The sequence below is a fragment of the Gallinula chloropus genome (assembly GCF_964237585.1).
Source record: "Gallinula chloropus genome assembly, chromosome: 2".
NCBI classification, from domain to species: Eukaryota; Metazoa; Chordata; class Aves; order Gruiformes; family Rallidae; genus Gallinula; species Gallinula chloropus.
Genome location: NC_140086.1, coordinates 91,758,210 through 91,780,567, shown reverse-complemented (window position 1 = coordinate 91,780,567; position 22,358 = coordinate 91,758,210). Strand labels below are relative to the sequence as shown.

Below are 22,358 nucleotides of genomic sequence, written 5' to 3'. Positions count from 1 at the left end.
TTTCAGGCTGGGGAGTAGCCCTGTGTGAGCAGGGCTCCATGCTGCAGACCTGTGCCTGTGCTGTAGCTGTGCTCTGCAGTTTTATGAGGCCAAGCCTGTGTTTACCAGCTTGGGCAGTGTGATGATGCTCCATTTGTTATAGTAAATATACCCTGAGACTTTGCTCTGACTTTAGTAGGTATCAGCATGAGCCTTCTGCCTGTATGTGCCTTAAACTGCCAAGTCAACACAAGCATGTTTTTTTTCCAGGATTTGGTGTGGGGTGGGATGTGGCAGCACCCCATTTTCTGTTGACTAACATCACTGATTATCATGTTTAGGATCAAATGCGTATAGTCGAAACCCTGCAGGAATTCAATGGGAGCTGCTGCTGAATCAAGTCAACCTGCTGTGGCATTACTGGTGATGCCTTCCCACCACCACCCAACATTTGCCCTTACAACTTCCCCTTTACTGGTGATTAATTAGCAGCAACCGTGTCCCCTCTGAGGATGAGAACATTTTGCAAATAAGCTTTTTTTCTACAACCCAGTGGGTTGAAGACCAATTCTAAATGTCCCTGCATCCTGGCTAAAATCAACCCTTAGGCTGACAGAATTGTATTTTACCCTATGGACTCTGTGTGTGTCTTTAAGGAGAAGGCAAGGAGGACCTGAGAGTTTTGGATCACCCTTCTGACAGGCTGTAGTACTGCGTCTCAGCCTCCAACACTTGTAAGGCTCCAAGTCATACATATTACCATACTCTTAGGTCACCAGTTATCTCTAATGTTCTCCCTCCACCTTTCTTTCATCTTTCAATCTCTTTACCAGAGTATTTTCATCAAATGGTCCTGTACCAAGCAAGGGCCATCTTACTGAGTGACGAGTAAGTTTAGTGTTATTCATACAGCCCATTTTTCAGCTGCACTACTGTCAGTACATTGGATGATTTGTGCCGAATTCATTACTTGCCCCAGGTCCAAGGGGAATATAAGCAATGATTAACTTATGCATTATTTAGGATGATATATGTTAAAGCTGAATAAAGCAGAGGTAGTTAAGAATTATAGAATCATGGAATACCAGGTTGGAAGGAACCTCAAGGATCATCAGGTCCAACCTTTCTGGGCAAAAACTCTGTCTAGACAAAAGTACTGTCTAGAAAAGATGGCCCAACACCCCATCCAGCTGAATTTTAAAAGTGTTCAGCGTTGGGGAACTTACCACTTCCCTGGGGAAATTATTCCAATGGCTGGTAGTTCTCATCATGAAAAACAACCCCCTAGTGTCTAATTGGAATCTCTCCAAGAGTAATTTGCACCCATTACCTCTCATCTTTTCCATCTGACTCCTTGTAAAAAGGGAGTCTCCATCTTCTTTGTAGCCACCCCTAAAAGTACTAGAACATGATGATGAGGTCTGCCCTACGCCTTCTGTTCTCAAGGCTGAAAAAACCCAGTTGTCTCAGCCTTCCCCTGTACGGCAGGCTTCTCTGGGGCCACACAGGCTGATTCAAGGTGCTAAACAGAGGGTTGGAAGGGGAAAATCAATCCCTTCTTCACATCTCCTTTCCCACCAGCCTTGTGGGCGGATGGATCCCCGTCTGTTCATGGCACTGGTTGCCATCCCTCCCACCTGAGGTGAATGGGGCCAAAAGTCGGCAAGATTAAAACCACAGCATGGGAGCAAGACACACAGCAGGTGCCTCCAGCAACAGCCATTGGCAAGACTGAGGTAAAAGCTCTGCCTTGGGAAGAGAACAGAAGCAAGGATGTGCTGTGTGCCCCCAGGCCCAGAGGATGCAACTTGGGGTCACCCTGGAGGACCGCATTTTTGTCTCCATCTTACATGTTCATGTGTGTCTCAATGACTTCAGGTCCTGTTCTTTGCTCACTATTGTAGTTTTCATCTTCTGCATGTTTCGTTCCGATTTGGATTTTTTCTCATTTCTTGCCCTTACTTCTACTCCTAGGTAGTTTGGTCTAATTGGCTCCTATATCTGCCTTTTCCCCCTTTCCTTGTGTTAGAAAACCAGGGGCTGTTTCTCCACGCTTTATCCCCTGGCTGGAAAAGATTGTTCAGTAGAATGACAAACGGGTATTAAAACTCAGGCAATTAAAGCACAGAGAAAACAATAGTTTGAAAATCTCCTAGACTTGTTTGCTGGGTTAATAGCTAAGCAGAAAAGCCTGAGTGAAAAGCCTCATTAAAAAGAGAGAAGGCCGATGCCAGGAATGAATGGGGATTGTTATAGCAGGGAGCAGAGTACGGGCTCTGTCAGTGCCTAGCGCAGCTTTCCGACTCCTCATTTTGGAGTAACATCAGTGTGTCGGTCTGAGCTTTTCTTTAAGACAGAGGCATTTGTGCCCTTTCTTATTACTCCTTTTCTCACTGTAGTTCAATTTTGACATATCTTCCCAGCCAGGGATTTTTCTGCTGTTTCAGAACATGTTTGAATACCTTACAAGTCAAACTACAGAGGACTTTTCTTCCAGAATCATCAGTTGATTTTATATATTTTAATCCTCTTAAGCTACATTTAAGGCTGGTCACCAAGAATGCCTTAAAGATACAGATGTGGGGCCTGATCCTGCAAAATTATGTACATCTGGGTATTCAGCAAGCTAGTGGATTGAGATTTCAGATACTCAGCTGAAATTTGTGTTACTTAATAAGCAAGGGAAAGCCTGTGAGGAGAGACAGCATCCTTTCTTCAGCCAGCTGACATAGTTGGGAAAACCAGCTGTGCTTTTGGGCATGAAAAGCCCTCTTCAGTTCTGCAACTGAAGATACAAATGGCAAGTAGCTGAAGATAATTTCTTGGAGTTTAACTTAAGTCTTAGTAGTATCAGACTACATGAAAGCAGAGAAGGGCTCCTTTGATCTGGATAACTGCGAGCTCTTTCCAAGGAGGTGTTGAGTCCCAGCAACTTGCTGCTGGGGAACGTTCAGCACTTATCAGGAAAAGACCTGACATTGGCTTGTGTGGCGCTCTCGCAGGAGGAGCTGTATCTGAGTGAGTTTTAGACTCTGTGGGCTGAGGTGTGCATCTCATTCACCAGAGCCTCCTGCAAAGCACATTATATTTAAACAATTAAATATATTGCAACTTTATTGATGCAGATACACACTTCTCCTGCTTAAATGTCCTAATACAGTTTGAGGATTAGTTGTGTGTGGTTGACTTTGACTTTGGGATCCTCTTGAATGTTACTAGTCATCCATATTTGGCCCAATACCATTTTCTTGCATTTACAGCTAAATCTTAAATTTGATCTTTCACATCACAGGTTCCTCATGAGCAAAATTCATGCAGAGCTTCACCCTTCTGCTGCGCTACTGTAGGCAGGCCCTAGCAGTTGCAAGGCAGCATATGGATACTGATCCTGGGTGGAGGGGGCTTTGCAGGAAAATGTATTATCTCTTGCAGCCAGCTCTGTGTCTGCCACAGCGCTGTTTGCTTACCAGCAAGACCCCAGGGAGTTTTGTGGTTCCAGCGAGGCCCAGCCTTGTGTTCCTGGATTCCCACAGGATCACCCTGAAGGGAGGCTGGGTGCTCATGGGAAGCCTGTCGCCTCCACCTTCATCGTTCTGCTGGTGCTGCTGTGCTCAGCAATCACTGTCTGTGTGGAGAAATAGCATTTCCAACTCCAGCTGGTTGCTATGCTGGGAATGGGGTCTCCCCACGCTGGGTAAGGTTCTCTCATGCTCATTCACCTTCCCCAATTGAATGGGCTGCTCTGCACCCTTCATCTCTTTTACAAGGAGCCTATGTTCAGTGGGATTCCTCCCCTGCAGTACTGTCTTCATGTGAAGTGTATTTTCACCTTATTCGTCTTCAAACAGAGAAGCATAGAGTCTAATTTGCTTCTTTGTAGCATTTCTAGTGTCTTAGTAATTTCCCAGGATAAAAGAAGTGAGTACCCCCCCTCCCCCCCAAACTGCTAGGAAAAAAGAGCAAACCAACCCAGCACATTTCCATGGAATTCTTCTGTTTGTCAGATGTGAGCCTCCACTTGCACAAAATAATTAGGAGTTGTACTATGTGGAGCACGCCTAGCATCAAAGTAGTCACAAATGCCTCGTATTTTCTTCTAAACAGTCTCAAGGGTAGTGAAAGCTGTCAAAAATCAAAGCAGCTGGCTTCTCTGTGAAACACAGCAGCCCTTTTTACTTTATCAAAACCCCAAATATTTTAAAATAATTGACACAGAAGTTAATCAATTTTCATCTGATTTAGCAAAGATCATGCAGTCTCAAAATAACATAAGCATCTCAATTGATACCAGCCAGATCAATATTGATATTTTTAATCCCTGAAAGAAAACAACAGCTGTCAGGAAGGCATATGCACGCACTCCACTGAATGTGTAACTGTACAAAAGAAGGTGTGAGTGCTCCTTCTTCAGATGCATTCTCTGTACCATTTGTATGGAGGTGTGTTAATAAAATCCAAAACTCAGTGAATAAATACATATATTGTTCAATAAGCAAATTAGGCAGGTCCAGCCTAATGAAACAGACCCCATAGAGGTCCAGCCTAATTAAACAGACCCCATAGAATCTGTAACATCTGCAATGTTTTTGGTGGGATGTTACGCAGAGCTTGTTTAGATCTGGGAGCTGGACCTCAAAAAAGTAATGTAATATACAGTTTCATAAGGATGAGAGTCCCTGTTGGTGTAAATGACTACAGCTTTTTGATTCACTGTCAAGTTTGAACACTTTCTGTTAGCTTCTGAATATAATAAACCTGTGATCTGCTTTGTCCCTGGGTGCAGGTTGACTATGTCATTGGGTAGTGACAATCCTATAAAGAAATTTCTTGATGACCCAGCCCTCAGAGGCTGGGTGAATACCACCATCCCACCAAATGCAAGAGCAGGTTTCAGACCTTAGGGAAAACCTGATAAAGCTCTGTTTGCTCAGATTTGGACGTAGAATGCCACAGCATTCTCATGGAGAAACTGGCTGCTCAAGGCTTTGACAGTCATACCCTTTGCTGAGTAAAAACTGGCTGGATGGCCAAAGATTTGTGATGAATGGAGTTAAATCCAGTTGATGGGTGTTTGTAAGTAGCATTCCTCAGGGCTCAGTCCTGGAGCCAGTTCTCTTTAATTTCTTTATCAATGATCTGTATGAGGGGATCAAATGCACCCTCAGTAAGTTTGAAGATGACAGCAAGTTGGGCAGGAGTGTTGATCTGCTGGAGGGTAGGAAGGCTCTGCAGAGGGATCTGGACTGGCTGGATCGATGGGCTGATTCTGTAAGAGAATGTTGTACCTCTTACAGGCCAACTGTAAGAGGTACAACAAGGCTCAGTGCTGGGTCCGGCACTTGTGGTACAACAACTTCATGCAGTGCTACAGGCGTGGGGAGGAGTGGCTGGAAAGCTGCACAGGGGAAAAGGATCTGGGGGTGATGGTTGATAGCGGGTTGAACATGAGCCAGCAGTGTGCCCAGGTGGCCAAGAAGACCAACAGCATCCTGGCCTGTATCAGAAATAGTGTGACCCGCAGAACTAGGGAACTGATTGTCTCCCTCTTTGCAACATTGATGAGGTCACATCTTGAATACTGTGTTCAGTTTTGGGCCCCCCACTACAAGAAGGACATTGAGGTGCTGGAGCATGTCCAAAGAAGGGCAACAAAGCTGGTGAAGGGTTTAGAGCATGAGTCCTGTGAGGAGCAGTTGAGGGAACTGAGATTGTTTACCCTGGAGAAAAGGAGACCTTATCACTCTCCACAACTATATGAAAGGAGTTTGTAGGCGGGTGGATGTTGGTGTCTTCTCCCAAGTAGCAAGCTGTAGGACAAAAGGAAATGGCCTCAAGCTGTGCCAGAGGAGGTTTAGGTTGGATGCTAAGAAAAATTTCTTCTCCAAAAGGGTTGTCAAGCACTGGAACAGGCTGCCCAGGGAAGTAGTCGAATCATCATCCCTGGAGATATTTTAAAGACATATAAACGTGGTGCTCAGGGACATAGTTTAGTGCTTGGACTTGGCAGTGTTAGGTTAATGGTTGGACTTGGTGGTCTTAAGGTCTTTTCCAGCCTAAACAGTTCTGTGATTCTAACACCCTGTCAAAAGAATAAGGGCAAGTACTGATGTCCTCAAACGCAATGAGGGCTTCTTATATCTTACACCTGCTTCCTTATTGTTCCTTGCACACCAGTGCAGAGGTCATTATGTCACATATCTATGCATAATGGCTTCTGTATGTACAGACATAGAGGTATAAATATATCTTCAGAGAAGACAAAACTTCCAGCAGGGTCAGGTGTGCAGGCTGGCAAAACCCTTCACCTAGCTGAAGCTAGTGTGAGTTTAACTATTGATTTTTTTTCAGAGGGCTCAGATTTTTAGCCTGTTTTCAGTCAAATTGCAGTTTTATGGGCAGATGAAGAAGCTTTCGAGGACGAGGCTTGGAAGGAAGTACCGATCTGATTTGCATTTCAACATAATACAACAAATCAATAGGCTTTTAAAAGTGAAATGATCCTCTAGTAAATTGCAGTGAGATGCTGAAGAAATTCGCTGTGGCTGTAGTGATTGGTAGTTTTGTACTTGCTTGATTCAAACTATCTGAGGTTATTGCTTCCCTTTAACTTGCTGTCTCACACAGTATTACTGATTTCCTCAAATGAATTAATTCCCATACTATTAATTGTTAAGATGTATCTCTCAGTCTCAAAATACAAGTATGGGCACAGGAAAAGAAATTCTCAGCTATTCTAGCATCACAGAATCGCAACCTGCTTCATACTTATCTATGTATGTCTGAATAGTTTCATGTTGTTCAAGGTTATTTATGAATGTTAATAATGGGTTATTTATGTATATGATTAATGTTTGCAGTGTGAGGGTCCACACATATGCTTTTGATAGAAGAGCAGTCTAGGATATACCCTTTGTATATGTTTTGATAAAGGTCTCCTGCAATTACTTTCAGATTTCCTTTGGACACTTGAATTTCTCCTCCTATTGGCTGATCAGTCACACTACACGGGGGAGGGACACTCCCATCAATAACTTACATACAGAAAAAACAATCAAACCCTTCTGTTAATACACTATAAAAACTGTATTTCAATTTTTTTTTAATGCACTACAGATTTTCCTTTAGATCTCTTCTCTTGAGCTGTTTTCCATTAACATTATTAGGTTTGAAATTGTTCTTTGATCTGTTTGTACGGGTGCAGAATTGCATCATGGTGCTCCAACTTTTAAATTAGTGGTACACAGTAATCATAAAATTCTTGATAAGGTGTGACATTTTAATCATACTTTACATATCCTGAGAAAACAGTCAGGAGTTGTTTGCATTTTTGCATCTTGCATGCTTTCAAGTTGTGTATCATATCCCTAACTGAGGTCACTACCTCCCTATTCTTGCACTCTGTTGAAGCAAGTAATGCGTTGTTTGATGGAAGAGGGGAATTTTCATCAAAGATGACTGTATTATATGCTAAGGTGTTTTTTTTTTTAATCTGTCCTATATAAAAACTTAAGTGACTGTGTTAACATTTATTTTTGGTAAACTGATGCAGAGGATGCCGTGTACCTGGATGACGAGAAGGAAAGGGAAGAATACGTCCTGAATGATGTTGGCATTGTTTTCCATGGAAGCATCAATGACATAAAATTAAGAAGCTGGAGTTACGGTCAGGTGAGCTACTTACACCTTCTCTGGCTGCTCCCAGCAGGAGAGCAAGTGAATTCAATTGATGCCAGACTGTGGTTGAGACTGTGGACTCTGGAGTGCATTATTGGTCTCTCCTTCAGAAAGACAAGGGGCATAATTTTAAAATTGTATGAAGTGGGTACGTGCCTAATCTAGAAAAGCAATGTTATAATAGGTGTTATTTAAAGATCTTGGTTTAGGGGCGTGTTTCAGGTACTAAGAGGCTGCCTGTTCAGTTATAATAATTAGCTGAGATTTCCACAGTGCAGTAGTATTTGCTGCTGCTATGTTGTTGTTGCTTCAGGATTAAACAGATCTGGCAAAAAGGTAGAGATTCAAATTTTTTTAATTTTTTTTTTACAGTGGCTATATTGCTTTTTTGAGTCTTCCTTATAGTTCTACCAACTTGACAGAAATTATACTCATCTGCTGCTGATGGAGAGAGGTATCAGCTTGTCCCATGGTTTCAGTGTCAAACTGGGATTTAATCCCAGAGTTTTAAATTTCCTTGCCACAGTGACAAAGCAGGGGAACCTCTCCCTTTGCTGCCCAGACTTACAATCAGTCTCCAGCGGCCTCTTGCAGCCTGGCAGAAACACTCCCTCCAGGCTGGTGTGCGGTATTGGCATGCCTTCAATAACATCAGGCTCCTATTGCTTGCTTGCCTGTTTTACCATAGTCTGTTTGTAAGCACTAACCAGCCTGAAAAATCCCTGTGGGATGTAAGAGTTAAGCTGTTGTTTGAGAATAAGGAAAAGGCATTAATGAGCAACATCAAAATCAGCAAAACTAACCCTAGCTGTTGCTCAGATGGGCTCCAAAGGACAGTTACCACACATGGCAAAATCTGCTCATCTCACCTCCTGGATTTTCACAGCAGCACAATTAAGTACTGAAGTATTTCCTTAGTGCTGCCATGACGGATTTGTTTAGTCTTTGTGGCACCTCCCCAGCACAACCTTGCAGAAGGGACCTTCTTGCTTTGCTTTCATTCCCTCAGCTAAAGACAATCTCAAAGCTTGAGCTGGATGGATTGCTAGTATGCTTGCCCCGGAGAGCACTTTGAACTCACATCTCTCTTGTTTCCTTATTTAAAGGTACAACTTCATCTTTTTTCTTGCAGCAGCACTGCCTTAGAGACTTCCTGCCTCTGCACCATTCCTTTGGTTGTGTCAGCGCCGTTGTTTGCGGGGTCTGGCTGTCATCCTGACTGAGATAAAAATAACCCTTAGATAAGGTGGTGGTGAGGAGCAATTCCATAAGCTGATGGTGCCTCTGATATACGAGATGTGGAACCAGATCCTGAGGCCAAAGCTGGGTGTGCATTTAAGTTGACCAAAAATGCCCCCTCCTGGCCCTTCCTTCCCCCTGCAAGTGCTTGTGCAGCTGTGCAGTGAATCAGACTGGAGAGCTGATCTACCTGAATAAGCATTTCCTTAGGGTTTTTTACTTTTTTCCCCCCTCGGTTATTTTTTTGGGCTTGCTCTGTCCCTAGATTTGGGATTCATTCAGTGACAGATGTAAGGGGGAGGGAGGGGAATGGGTGGCTGAAGGTGTGTGGTGCTGCTTAAACCAGCTGCTGGATTTATGTCTTAAGATGCTCAGTATATGGTCTACAGTGTCTTGGCCTGAGGTGCTTATATTCTGCAAATCTGGCACCTTTCTGACACAAACACCAGCCTCCCTGGAGAAACTGCATTATTTATTTGGTTTTGCTAGGCAGTAGTTCTGCCTGGGAGGTTAGGGCTGTTCCATATCCCTTTGTCATGCACTTTCACTCCTGTGTTGCCTGCAGCTGGAGGACTGAATTTCCCCGCTGTGCTGTGGTGCACCTTCTGCTGTCACTTGCCTGTGTGATAACTGAGTGTGGCAGATGCCTCTAAGGGGGCCACCAGTTTTAATGGGATCGATCATTTTGTATGGGTGTAACAGACATCTCAAACTTCAAAGCAATGGAGAAACATTCTTTCTGGTTCCCTGGAGAAACATTCTTCTGGTTCTCTCACTTTCAGTAAATTGGAGGATGTGATGATCCTGATCTTAGCCTGAAAATTCCCAGCCATTAAAAACATGCATCTTCCTCATTTTCAGCAACCCTGAATGTTAAGAATAAAAGCATTGCTGTGAGTAAAAGTATTATCAGCATGGTCTGTATTATGTCATACATGTATGAGTCTTGTATTTATGACATATAGGACCGTACAACAGTGTAAGTAAAAAGCATAAGGCCACATACAATCACGGAGGTGGAACGTATATGGTCACATACAAATACACAGATAAATGCGTGCATGGTAATATTCTTAGGCTAGAAATTGCTTTGAACAATGACAGCTGGAAGCTTTAACTCAAGTTGTAAATTAGAAAGGAACATACAATTCAAAACTGGATTACTAGTGGGAGATGATTCTCACAGCTCCTGTCTTTAATGAGCAGCATCAACATGAAAGGAGGCAAGGCAAGAAAAATGGACTGAACAAGAAAAAAAAACCAGACCAGTTGAAACATGGCTGTAATGTGATTCCTTCCTTGTAGGAAAGTGTAAATAGCCAGTCACTCAGAAAATCTCAAAAGGGAAATTTGGTTTTGGAAGAAATCTAGGCAGTTATGAATTCTCTAGCTGAGAGATGTCACACGTTGGATGCTATATTGATCATTTAATGCTGGGTTTTTTTTTTTTGTGAGGATAATAAAATAAAGCAGGTGGGCGTAGAGCTCTTCTTGGCATCCTGAGTTGTCTCATGTCCACACACTGAGCTGTGCTAGCTTTACAGCCCACCGTGCAAATGTAATTCTATGGCACGTCCATTTGGCCAGATCAGACCACATAAAACGTGAGATCACATCTGCCTGCAGCTGACTTTGAGAAATGCAGCCCTCGTTCAACCAGTGCAAAAGGCGGTACAGCCCTTTCACTTGGCTTTAAGTAGGTCATTTGCTAGAAACAGGTTAGCACAGAAGATGCCCACTGAAGGCCAGCCCGACTAAATGCACGGCGCAGTAGCAGAGTGCACACCTGGGTGCAGACAGAACCCTTTAGCCTTGTTTTCTGCCTGCAGCCTTTCCCAGGTGGCTCTGCCAAAGTTCTTCAGTCCTTGAATTTGGTTCATTTCCATTTCAGCTTGTGTTGAGCCAGCAGTGCCCGTGCCTGGCCCAGTTCGCTCACCTCTCCTGGCTGCCTCTGCTTCCTCTAACAGTTCAGGGGTGTTCAGCCTTACAAGTGCTGTGTTTCTATTCCACTTCCCTCTAGGTAGCATTTTCATGCCAAGATTGAGAGCAGAAACCTGATTTAGTTTGATTTAATGCTTTTAAAAGTCTGGACAGTGAAAAAGGGCAAAACTAGCTTAGAGTTAAGGCTACTCTGCATCCCACACTACTGGAATAATGTAAGCAGCTAGACTTTACAGATAGTGCTGTATCTCTTCTCCTATTAATCCAGTTATTTCACAAGCATTCATGTCATTTTGTAAATGCTAAGGTGGAAGGCAACAACCCTGAAAACAATTTCTTTCCTCTTTATTCTTCCTATATATGCTGGCAAGACTGACAGCGTCTCATAAACTGTAGATGAGAAAGATTTAATTTGCAGAGTAAACTTCTCATTGATTTAACTCAGGTCTTAGGCACTGCTGATGACTTGAAGTACAGAAAGCAGATTTTGATCCTGGTGAAAGTGATAAATCATTGGGCCAGACCAGAAGAAAAGCGAAGTTGAAGCAGGAAAGATAACTATGAGAGCCCTGAGTTTACATTATCTATTGCAAGGATTCTCCTGGGAAAGGAGGGTCTCCACGGTATGATCATTCACCCAAGATTATTTACATGACATGCTGGTGGAGTAGACTGGAGAGTTTACCATGCAATTATTCACCTTCCCAGGGGTGAAACCATATTAGGAAATAGTTCCCTGGGATACACTAATCCCTCTTTCCCTACTTTCCCAAACATCATGAATTCAGTTTCAGTCAGACTAGAAGGTTACTTATTAGTGACCATCTGCTCCAGAGAAAGTAATTCAGTGGAAGAGTGGGTGGTGGTGAGAGAGGTGTGCTGCCTTGGAGGACATTTGCTGAAAAGGATTCATACCTGTACAATCTGAGAGCCAAGCAAGTGGTAGGCAGGGGTAAAGAGGACTTCCCTTGGACACGAAATGGCTGAGGATGAGGAAACACAGTGGTGCTACTGCCTTCTTTGCTTACGCCAGAGCTTGCTTGCTGCCTGTAAGGGTGAGGCCAAAGGGTACATGGGCTCCCTAGGACATTACCCTCATCCCTTCCATCTTCCCTCCAGCATCGGCATCAGTCTTGACTCTTCAGGACTTCCCATTAATGTCTCTGGTCTCACCCTTCCTCCATCTCTGCATCTCCCTGGGCTGCCAAGGCAGCAGCTTGGCCTGGAGTCTTTTTCAGATGGCAAGACTCTGATCTCCCTCATTTGCCAAGGAGCCTTAAGTCAGGCTGGAGACGGCTGCAAAGTCAGTCCAGCTCTAGTAGCAGTGTGAGTGCAAGAATTCAGTTAGCCTGAATCATACCTTTAAGGATGCAAACATAGAACATAAAGCCTAACAGACCAAGGGGACGAGCCCTGTGGAGTTTCTGTCATAGTCCTGAATGTTAATATAAGATTGTGTATCTAGAAGATATTTCTTTCATTAATATGCGTTTCTCTGTCTCCTACTGTTCTCCAGGGGACAGAGGTATTTTCCTTTGCTATGCACTTTCTCCTAAGGAAAATGAAATACATCACAGGGCAAGTTCTGTGACAAATGGTTTCTGGTCTATTTAGGCACCTCTGCCCTCAATTCATTCTTGTGCTTGTTCATGCTGGATTGAAGAACCTGTACCTTTTCACTCTATTTTTGAAGAAGACTACTTTAGGTCACTTGGTATTTTTGATATCTAAGTTTTGTAGGCCAGGATTAATCTGTATAATCAGCTTTTGGCTTGTCAATTTTAAACATATTTAAAAATTAATTTTAAAACATGTCTTCAAATTAACTCTTGGAAACTGTTTATTGTTCAGCTTCCAAACATTGCGTTGCCTGTGTCAGAGAAGTCTTGAAATTAACAGGTCTGGAATCTGTGAAGGACATGAAGTCCTTTGCGAGCAGACTAGCTTCTTGTAGTTCATATTATAATATCTTGCTATTATATACTTGTTAGCTCTTAAAATTTTATGTCCTGTCAGAAAGGCTGTGCTGTCATTTTAACCTTCTGGAAACTGGACTGGGATTGAATTGAAAATGACACTCTCTTTTTCCTCACAGCATCTCACAGTTTTTTTGCTCTACATGGGCGATTACTCCAGAAGAAAACTTGCATTTTTTAACAATTAGAACAGCTGATTTTATAACAGCAATGAATGATCACTTTTCCTTTGCTTTCCAGAATAAAAAGTGACTCAATTTCCCCTATGTTTCCCTTTGAATTTTCTTTTTATCTAGTTTGAAGAAAACGTTCTGGATGCTTGCCTGTTCCTGATGGACAAGGCAGAACTGGAGCTCTCTGGGCGTGGAAACCCAATCAAAATCTGCCGTGTTGCCTCTGCAGTGGTATGTAATGGATGCCTAAGATGTGTCAGAAGCAAATCAAAGCCAGGCTGGTTTAGTTTGCTCTCATGCCCCTGTTTTCTCACTCCAACAAGTGCCAGATCAATTGCCCATTCTGACCTCTGGGGTCTGGCATTTTATTTTGCTCCACTAAAAGTAAATGCCAGCTCATTGCCTTTTCCTGGACGTGGTACATCACTGGTAGGAAAGCCACTTTCAGACATTGATATACCTTTCTTGTGACACTGTGTTCACTTTCCAGTAGCTGAGATAACTGAGAAAGCTATTTCTGACATGTACGGTGCAGCAGCAGCATAGGTGGAATTTGGGATGGGGAACTGAGAGATTTTATGTTGACTCAGCATTAACCTCAACAGGGTCTTAGGGCACTAGGAGTCATGCTTTGGGTGCAAGAGCAGCCCCATCCCTAATGTTCAAGATGGAAGACTCATCCAGCATGTGGAAAGCAAAGGCTGAATCCTCTCCTCTGCTTTATAGAGGTCTGAATTAATGCCTTCTGCTTCCCAGAATACTCTGGTCATTGAGTTAGATATTCTCTGAAGTCTGCTACTAAAACAGACTGTCCACAAATATGTCTGCTGGAGATGGGTGATCCTTTAACCCACTTGTTACAGCATTTGCTCAGGCTTTAAGAGAATGAGCTCTTTGTCTTAGATGACATTGAAATAGGATCTCCGGCCTCTCAGTGCCATATGCTGATTTTTGCTTAATGCTGTGTTAAATAGAATAGCTTCAGCAGGAAGGATTGAGAGTGACCCACACTTGTCTTTCTCTTTTAACCTTTCGGTTAGTTCTTTAATCTTTCACTGCAGACATAAGAATGGCTTCAGACCTTCAGATAGAAGTAAGAATTGACTGTTGTTCCCACAACACTGTTTTGGTAGGTGCAAAGAGTCCCTGTGGGCAGAAGAGCACAAAGTTTATGAACTCAAAGGGGGATTGGATGTCACTTATGTTTATGAGCCACTCAGTCATTGCAGGGAGGTAGAGAATTTCACCACTGGAAATCCAGGAGTCAGTGGACTGCAGGATTAGGCTGATTAGACTATGGCTAGGTAGGAATTTCTGCTGTCTGAAATCCAGACCTCAGTAAGAAGTGGCCAAGAGGTCTTAAGTCCCACCTGTACTCTGTACCCTAATTCTTGCTCCAGATGTAATGCGGTAGAGCTGAGCTCATCTGAGGAGATTCCTCTGTGCTGGGATCCTTCTGAGGCTTTCTATGTTGTAGAGCAGGTAGAGTGACCCCTTTCTCTGTCTCTTTACAGCCAGAGGATAGCCTGAAGATCAAAACTCTGCCCTGTCCTTGAATTGCCTCTTTTCTTGGCATGTTTCCCACCTCAGTGAGATGGGCACAACCCCTTAACCCTCTGGTTATGACTCTGAATACTTATCTTTATTCAGTTCTAGGGTTCACAGGAAGTCGATTTGCTAATTATAAAACAGTAGTTAATCCAGCCAAAAGCTTTTAAATGAGAATTGTGATTTATTTGGCTGGCGTGTAGCTCTTCCACATTAGCATAATTAAAAGGTACAGAGCGAATGAGCTTTTTGCACAGCCTCAACTGGTTTGGTTCAGATTGCAGCTGGGAGATGTATTGCTCGTTAATGCCTATCAGTATAGCCATTAGTCAGCAAAACTCCTTGCTTAGTATAATCTTACCGGGGGAAAACTTATACAGCAAATCCCTTCTTGTTTTCATGTGTGCTGGACCGAATAAATTAGTTTCTACTCCTAAAATAAGGGTGGACTAGTTCTCCTCTCAATCCGCTGCAAATCAGGAGTAATTTTATTAAAATCTCTGGGCTGATGTGGACAGAAAAAAGCAGATGATGTTAGTAAAGAATTCAGCTTAATATTTCTGTGGCTTGTTCATCAGGGTATAACTGATCATGTTTATTGAACATAGATAGCAGTAAGTATGTTTAATGTTAATAAAACTTACTAAACTAGCAATGTGGATACTCAATGAGATTATTTAATTTTGTGGTTACTTTTAAGTGTTTGACCTTCATTCAAAATCATGCAGTGATGGAGAACCCATGGCCCTTAGCAAGATGAACAGAACAATCTCCTACCTTCATAATTAAACATTTCAGTCTTATTTCTAGCCGAAACTTGGTTATATTCAGTGTCTCCCATCCTATCTTTGTCTGCTGAGTTAAAGAGCTCTTTATTATTCAGTCTTTCTGACATCCCTATTGCTCATTTCCTTTGTCTTTAGATCAACTCCAAGGATGATAATGGTGTGATTGCTGGATCCTGGGACAATACATATACTTATGGGGTCCCACCTTCAGCCTGGACGGGAAGTGTGGACATTCTCTTGGAGTATTACAGTTCTAAGCAACCAGTACGATATGGGCAGTGCTGGGTCTTTGCTGGTGTCTTCAACACATGTAGGTATCTGTGAGGAAATATCCATCTTGTTATATGATTCTTGCATAACAGAGACAGCTTTTAGTTTAAACTAGCTGAAATACTTCCTGGCTCTGTGATATTCAGGAGTAAATAGTATAAATACTTAAAAATACGTGGCTAAAATAGATGCTCTTTAAATAAACTTTTGGCATCTCCTTCAGTTTGGCTGCTCTTCCACACTAATCTGTGAACTTTTTATTTGTTCACTAAAATGTATTCAGTGACTTATAGAGGGTAAGTTTGGGGGAAAGATACTCTTTTAGCACACTCCACATTTCTGTTAGGAAATCTGAGATGAACTTGGGGCTTCTTATCTAGGCCCTCAGCATGAAACTGTTACCTGATATGGGATATGTGATGGCATCTCTGCTCCAGAAAGGCTAAATTTCACCTACCAGGATTGTTCCTGGTAGGATTGATGTGCACTGTCCTAGTACCTGTCTACTGAGCACTGTTAACATTTTCTTTGGAGTTTGTGGGCAAGGACAACAAGGAAAATGCTGGCCTAGTCTATGAGTGTTTTAGCACTACAACATTAAGTCTAAACACACTTGCTCATGCTAGAGTTCCACTCTTGCATGAGGTAAAACCCTGTAGAGCAAGCAGTGTTGGATTGGTCCCGTTTGTTTATTGTCTAGCACTTCATAACAGCAGCATCCCCGATGAACACTACTAATACACTGGAACACATGAACGTTGGAACACACTGCAGTGTACTAGGAGTCAGGAAAGACCTGGGAGTGTGAAAAATGTGCATTGTAGAGATAATGGGGACCTGGCATTGGAAACAATACTTATGTGAAGGGCCAGTGCAGAATCAGCCAAGCAGTTCATATGCTTATGACTCTGGCCAATAGAAAAAGCTGAACAGAAGCTGCAAGTGTCTGTCTTAAGACCAGATGCTCTTCCTTAAAGGCTGTTACAACATATGCATTTAAGTATCAAACTGGAGCAGGGGACCAGATCAGCTTAGGACCCAAGGGGACACAATGGGTTTTTTTGTAGGCTTGGAACCTACTTTGCACCACGTATTTTTTAGCCACAGCTGAAGGTCTAAGCTTTGGTCCTGGTATTTAAGATGTGGAAAAGAAATTACAGAAAAACTCTGAATTAAACCTTTCTCTGTCTCAATATTGTTACATGTCCCTATCTTGAAGAATAGCATTATACTTCTCTCTACATTATACTTTCATCAAAAATGAAGGATATTAATCACCCGTCCTCTGCAGCAAACATGGAAATTGAATAATTAATGACAAGTTACAACACCAGTTCTCCACCCTCAGGCAGCCCTGGATATCTCTGTGTTTTACTTTGTACATAATTTTCCTCCAATCTTGATAATTGAATTTCATAACTCATTTTGGTTACCTGAGGTAGTTCAAAAGCTATTCAGAACAGTAAGAACCTGGGAAATAGATCTGTCTTCTGACGACCTAGCCTTCTGCTGCTACATGCTTTGTACAGCTCTAGTAGGGGAGCAGTTTCAGGTTTCTCTACTTCTCTTTCACATATCTGGAGAAGTTCCTGTTTTGATCTGGGGAGGTGCCAGCAGGTGCTCTGTCCTCCAACAAAAGAAATGGTTCATTTTTTTCCTGCTGCAGTGGAATAAACAGCAGTCATCCACATCCAAAGAACCTGAGAGATATCTAATTCCTTCCCTGCCTGAGGTCTCATGGTTTATACTCGATAGTCCTCAGGCTCTGCCTAACCCAATGGGTTCAAAAGGGCTCTTGCAAACATTTCCTAAGGATGCAATGCTTCTACTCATTGCCTCATCTGGATTTCTCTAGATGACAGACACACACACACACGCACATACCAGTCCTCCCACCTTCCCCCTCACACTGGTCCTGAATCACCGCTATGCAGTGTTTTGCCTGCAGGCCACTGTGAAACTGGGGCGACGCAGCGGAGGCCTGGAGCCTGCTGTGTTAAATGGGGAGGCGTATTTATCTGGGGCAAAACTAGACTCGGTTTGCTGACTAAGTTAGTCAAGTCGGAGACCTGGTACTTTGTACTGCTGCAAGGGATGCTGAAGTATAAAGTTTGGTGAGCATTATGAAATGACAGTGTTGCCCAGTGGCTGATCTGATACGTAGCCACTGACATGTCCAGCTGCTGACTGCTGCACAGATAGGACAGCGAAGGTCCAAACAGCAATGTGCAACTGAAAGGGGTTTTTTTGAGCTGATTTAGTATCTTTCTCAGCTGCTGATGTTTTATCACTGTGACCAGTCCAGCTTTCCAAGGTTACTATATTGTACACTCTGGATAGTCGTCCGTTAAAAATGCTAAAACATTCTGAAAAATGGTCATTAATCTTGAAATTGTCAGACAAATTATTTTCAATGAGCCCCGATGGCTCATGTGCTGGAAGCCTGGGAGGGCGCTTGAATTAAGTTTAATCAATAGGTACATATGGTATTGGATGCATCCAGGTAATTTGTCATCCAGGAACTTGAAATGAATGTGTAGCATTACACTTTATTGGGAGTCACAGTAGTGACACTAATGAATATACAAAACCCAGCCATAACAACAAGGACCATTCAACACTGCAGTGTCAGAACTATTTTTAAATAGTATTTTCAATAAAAATGTTTCCCTTTTCCAGAAAAAAAAATCTGTTTTCTCCAAAACAATGTTGGCTCCTAAATCAGAAAACAGGAAATTTTTTTTGCCAAGAAAGAAAACATTTAATCTGGAGAAGGTGAAATGATGTGTCACCCCACAGCCCCACTCCACACCTCCCCCCAGCCCCCTGTGGGGCCATGCTCCATGCCTATTCATCAGCCAGGGTGCACCACAAGCACAGAAGCCTAATGCTGCACTAATGAGCTTCAGGCATAGCCATAGCATTTCCACATATCCCAAATACACCACTTGCCAAATGTGAAGAAGAGCCATCAGTGCTATATTGTGATGGTCTGAGATTTAGGGATAGAGGCTTTTTTTTTTTTTTTTTTGATCCTCCTAAAGATCCTTTAAATGACAGGACTATTGACTGCAAAATACTATTACTTAGCAATCAATACAAATTATGTAATGCATTTTGTTCGCACTCTCTGATGTTTCACTTGCAAATAATGCAGCTTTCCCACCTTGTTAGCAATAATTTTCTGCTTTATTTGTGTTCTCCAGATGCCTTCTGATGGCAGATGGCAAACAAGAAAACTCAAAATCAACCAGGAGACGCTTTCTACTAATTTTCTTTTAAGCACAGTCTCATGATTCTCCTAGGTTACTGATACTAGGAGACCTAATATATTTTGCATTTCTCACAAGCTGGAACTTATTTTTCCTTATATCATATTTGGTCATGTAGTGGACCCACTGCACTCAGATTTGCCCTGAAAAGCTAAAGGGTGATCACTAAGCAAGACTAAAACTATTGATAATCATTTACTTAGATAATAACTACTGTACCATTGTACCTTGAATGCTCATCATTTTGGGAACAAATGAAATATTTAATATATTCTATATAAAGACAGGTAGGAGGAATTATTTGGTTTGATTTGACAGAGTTCTTCCACTTTATTCTAGTTATTAATAGTTTCTCTCTAGTCATCATTTCACTCATGAGCACACTCTTTGTATTTGTCCTTCTCGTTACACTTCTCTCTAACACAGTTCTGAGGTGCTTGGGGATACCTGCAAGACTTGTTACCAACTATTCTTCTGCCCATGATAACAACGCCAATCTACAGCTGGACTTCTTTCTGGATGATGAAGGGAAAATGGACACTAAGCTTACAAAAGACTCTGTCTGGTGAGTTGTCCTGGCAAATGCCTTTAATATGTCAACTATATAAGTAGTAAAAAACATGACAGCAGTGCCTGTGGTTTGTTTATTTTGCTGTGCATTAAAGAACACTGCTAGTTTATGTAAAACTGAATGAATGGATTATTAGTAGGCTGACTAATATGAAGTGGTTGTCATGTAAAGACATGACATACCCTAGGGTACCCTATGTTACCATTCAGTATAGTCCACATTTGAGCATACTGGAAGAGATCTGGAGTGAGTCTGTCCTTCTTAGGGCCAGGCCATTGCTAAAAATGTAAAGGGGTAGGATGAGCACTTCTGTCAGCCTGGAGCCAGGCTCAGTGGGGTACCTCAATATCTTTGGAAAAATGCCCTTCTCATCCTGCTTTCTCCCAGTTCCCGTACTTGTAGGCTGGTTTTACATGGTATACATGCAGTCACTGTTGCAAATAGCTACTTTACAAAATAAATCCAGTTCTGCTGAAAAAGAAACAAGCCAGGGTGTTGTCCAAATTACTGAAGTGCTATCAACAGACTTATAAAAAGAAAACTCCCTAGGAACAAGAAATGGAGTCTACTTACTCTTTTAGAGAAGACGGTGCCCTAGCTTCCTCCTCAAACTCTCACTGTCTCCTGTCTGACAGGAGAAGTGTAGCATATATTGATTATATGCTCTGCTCAGTAGAAATTATGTGTGGGTTATCTGGCCTCAAGCCTCTCCTCTTTTGAGTGAAGTGGTGAATGTGACCTCTGTATATGTTCCTATATTCAGGAGATACTTGTCTCATTCAGTGTTAATATACCTGATCTGTGTCAATTATATCTTCAACTCATCAGCACAGCTGCTCATCTGTGTTTCATTAACAACTTAATCTCGGGAAATCTTTATATAAACCCGTTCTGTGATGGAGGAAATGACTGAACCTGTTGCTGTAACCTTTTTTATGTGACCTCCATAATCTGCTACCAAGATGGAATCTAAGGAAAACAACTAGATTCAGTTACATCTGAAGCTTGTACCACAACATGACAGAATAGTTGAGACTGGAATAGACCCCTAGAAGTCATCCAATGCTCCTGCTCAAAGAAGGGTCAGCTAGAGCAGGTTGCTCAGGGCTGTGTCCAGGTGGATTATGAATATCTCCAAGGATGGACACTCTACAACCTCTCTGGGTAACTTGTGCCAGTGCCTAGCCAGCCACTTTCACAGTAAAAAAGTGTTTTCTGATGTTCAGACAGAATTTCCTGTGTTTCAGTTTGTGCCCATTGCTTCTTGCTCTGTCACTGGGGGCCAATGAGAAGAGTCTGGCTTTGTCTTCTTTCACCTCATTTCCTAAACAAACATGTATACACATGGATAAGATCCTATTTGGCCTTTTCATCTCCAGGATGAAATGTCTTAGCTCTCTCAGCCTCTAGCATATCAGCCATTTCCTCCAGTGTTCTATAACAACAAATCCTGAGGGTGTAGTAGGTCCCATCATCCAGGCCTTTAATGGAGATGTTAAACAGTATTGGAACCAGTATTGACCCCCAGGGTAGACAGCTAGTGACTTGGCTCTAGCTGGAGTTCACACCAGTGTTCACAACCCTCTGATCCCAGTGGTTCATCCAGTTTTCAGTACATTTTCCTGTCCACTTATCTAATCTATAGTTCCAAGGTCCATCTGTGAGGACGTTCTGCGAGATGATGCTAAAGTCAAAAGAGAAAACTATGCCCATGTACTGGTCTCCCCATTCATTTCAATGCAGAAAGCTCTCAGGTTCTTCAGGCACAGCTACCCCCTTGTAAATCCACGCTCACTACTACCAATCTTCTTGTCCTTAGTGTGTTTGGAAAAGTTTTGAAAAGAATTTGTTCTGTAACCTTCCCAGGGATCATAGTGAAGCTGACAAGTCTGTAGTTCCCCGGGTTCTCCTCCTCTTTCTTGGAGAAAGGAATGATGCTTCCTTCCAGTCCTTGGGAACCTCCTCCAGTCACCATGGCCTTTTGAAGACATATGTGATTGGTCTTACAACTACATTGGCCATCTCCCTCAGCACTTTTGGGTCCATTCCATCAGATCCATTCGATTTCTGTATGTCCAGTTTGTTTAAATATTTCTCTGACCTGTTCTCCTCTACAGATGGTAAATTGCTGTTTCTCTGAACTTCCACACTGGTCTCAAGGGCCATGATTCCCGAGGGCAAATATTAGCAATAAAAAACAAGGCAAAGAAGACATTGAATGCTTTTATCTTTTCTTATTCCTTTGCCAGCAGGTCCCCTGCCCCATTCAGCAGCAAACCCACATTTTGCATAGTCTTCCTTTTGATACTGATGTGCTTGCCTTTCTTACTGCTCTTCCTATCCCCTGACATACTCCATTTGATCTGGCTTTTGGTTTTCCTAAACCTGTTCCTGCATGCACAGACAGTGCCTATATTCCTTCCTGGTCACATGCCCCTTCTTCCACCTCTTGTGCTCTTTTTTTCATGTTTGAGTTTATTTATGACCACCTAGATCACTGTGTTGCCCTTGTGCCACCTTTGGTTGGTTTCCTCCATGTATAAATATGGACCATTTTTAAACTTGAAGGAGGTGATCCTTGAAAAACAACTAGCTCTCCTGGACCCACCTCCTACCTTCTATCCAGAACTGCCCACCATGGGATTCTTGCAAGTAGAACATTAAGCAGGCCAAAGCCTATCCTCCTGAAGTCCAATGTTGTGGTCCTGTTAGATCTTTGGGGCACTCAGTGTGGCAATCTGCATCTTGTCTGTGTGATGGCAGGACCTCAGTATGTCTCATGGGGTGGCTCTTTTAATGGTTTACAGAGCAGTAAAGGAACAGTCACTCTTTAGAAACCTCCTCCACCTGTGAATGATGTGAAACAAGACCAAATCACTGGTCATATCACCTCTCAGTCAATATACACCCAGAAATGGTCAGTGCCA

At 42.5% G+C, this 22,358-nt stretch overlaps 1 protein-coding gene across 1 annotated transcript in view; it reads left to right on the top strand.

Moving 5' to 3' along the window:
• Nucleotides 1-22,358, top strand: part of F13A1 (coagulation factor XIII A chain) — a 61,288-nt gene that overhangs the window by 17,525 nt on the left and 21,405 nt on the right. The window contains exons 4-7 of the mRNA XM_084280527.1: nt 7,529-7,647; nt 13,106-13,213; nt 15,454-15,628; nt 19,287-19,425. Of these exons, the coding sequence (XP_084136653.1) occupies nt 7,529-7,647; nt 13,106-13,213; nt 15,454-15,628; nt 19,287-19,425 (541 nt within the window). The remainder of the gene's footprint in view (nt 1-7,528; nt 7,648-13,105; nt 13,214-15,453; nt 15,629-19,286; nt 19,426-22,358) is intronic.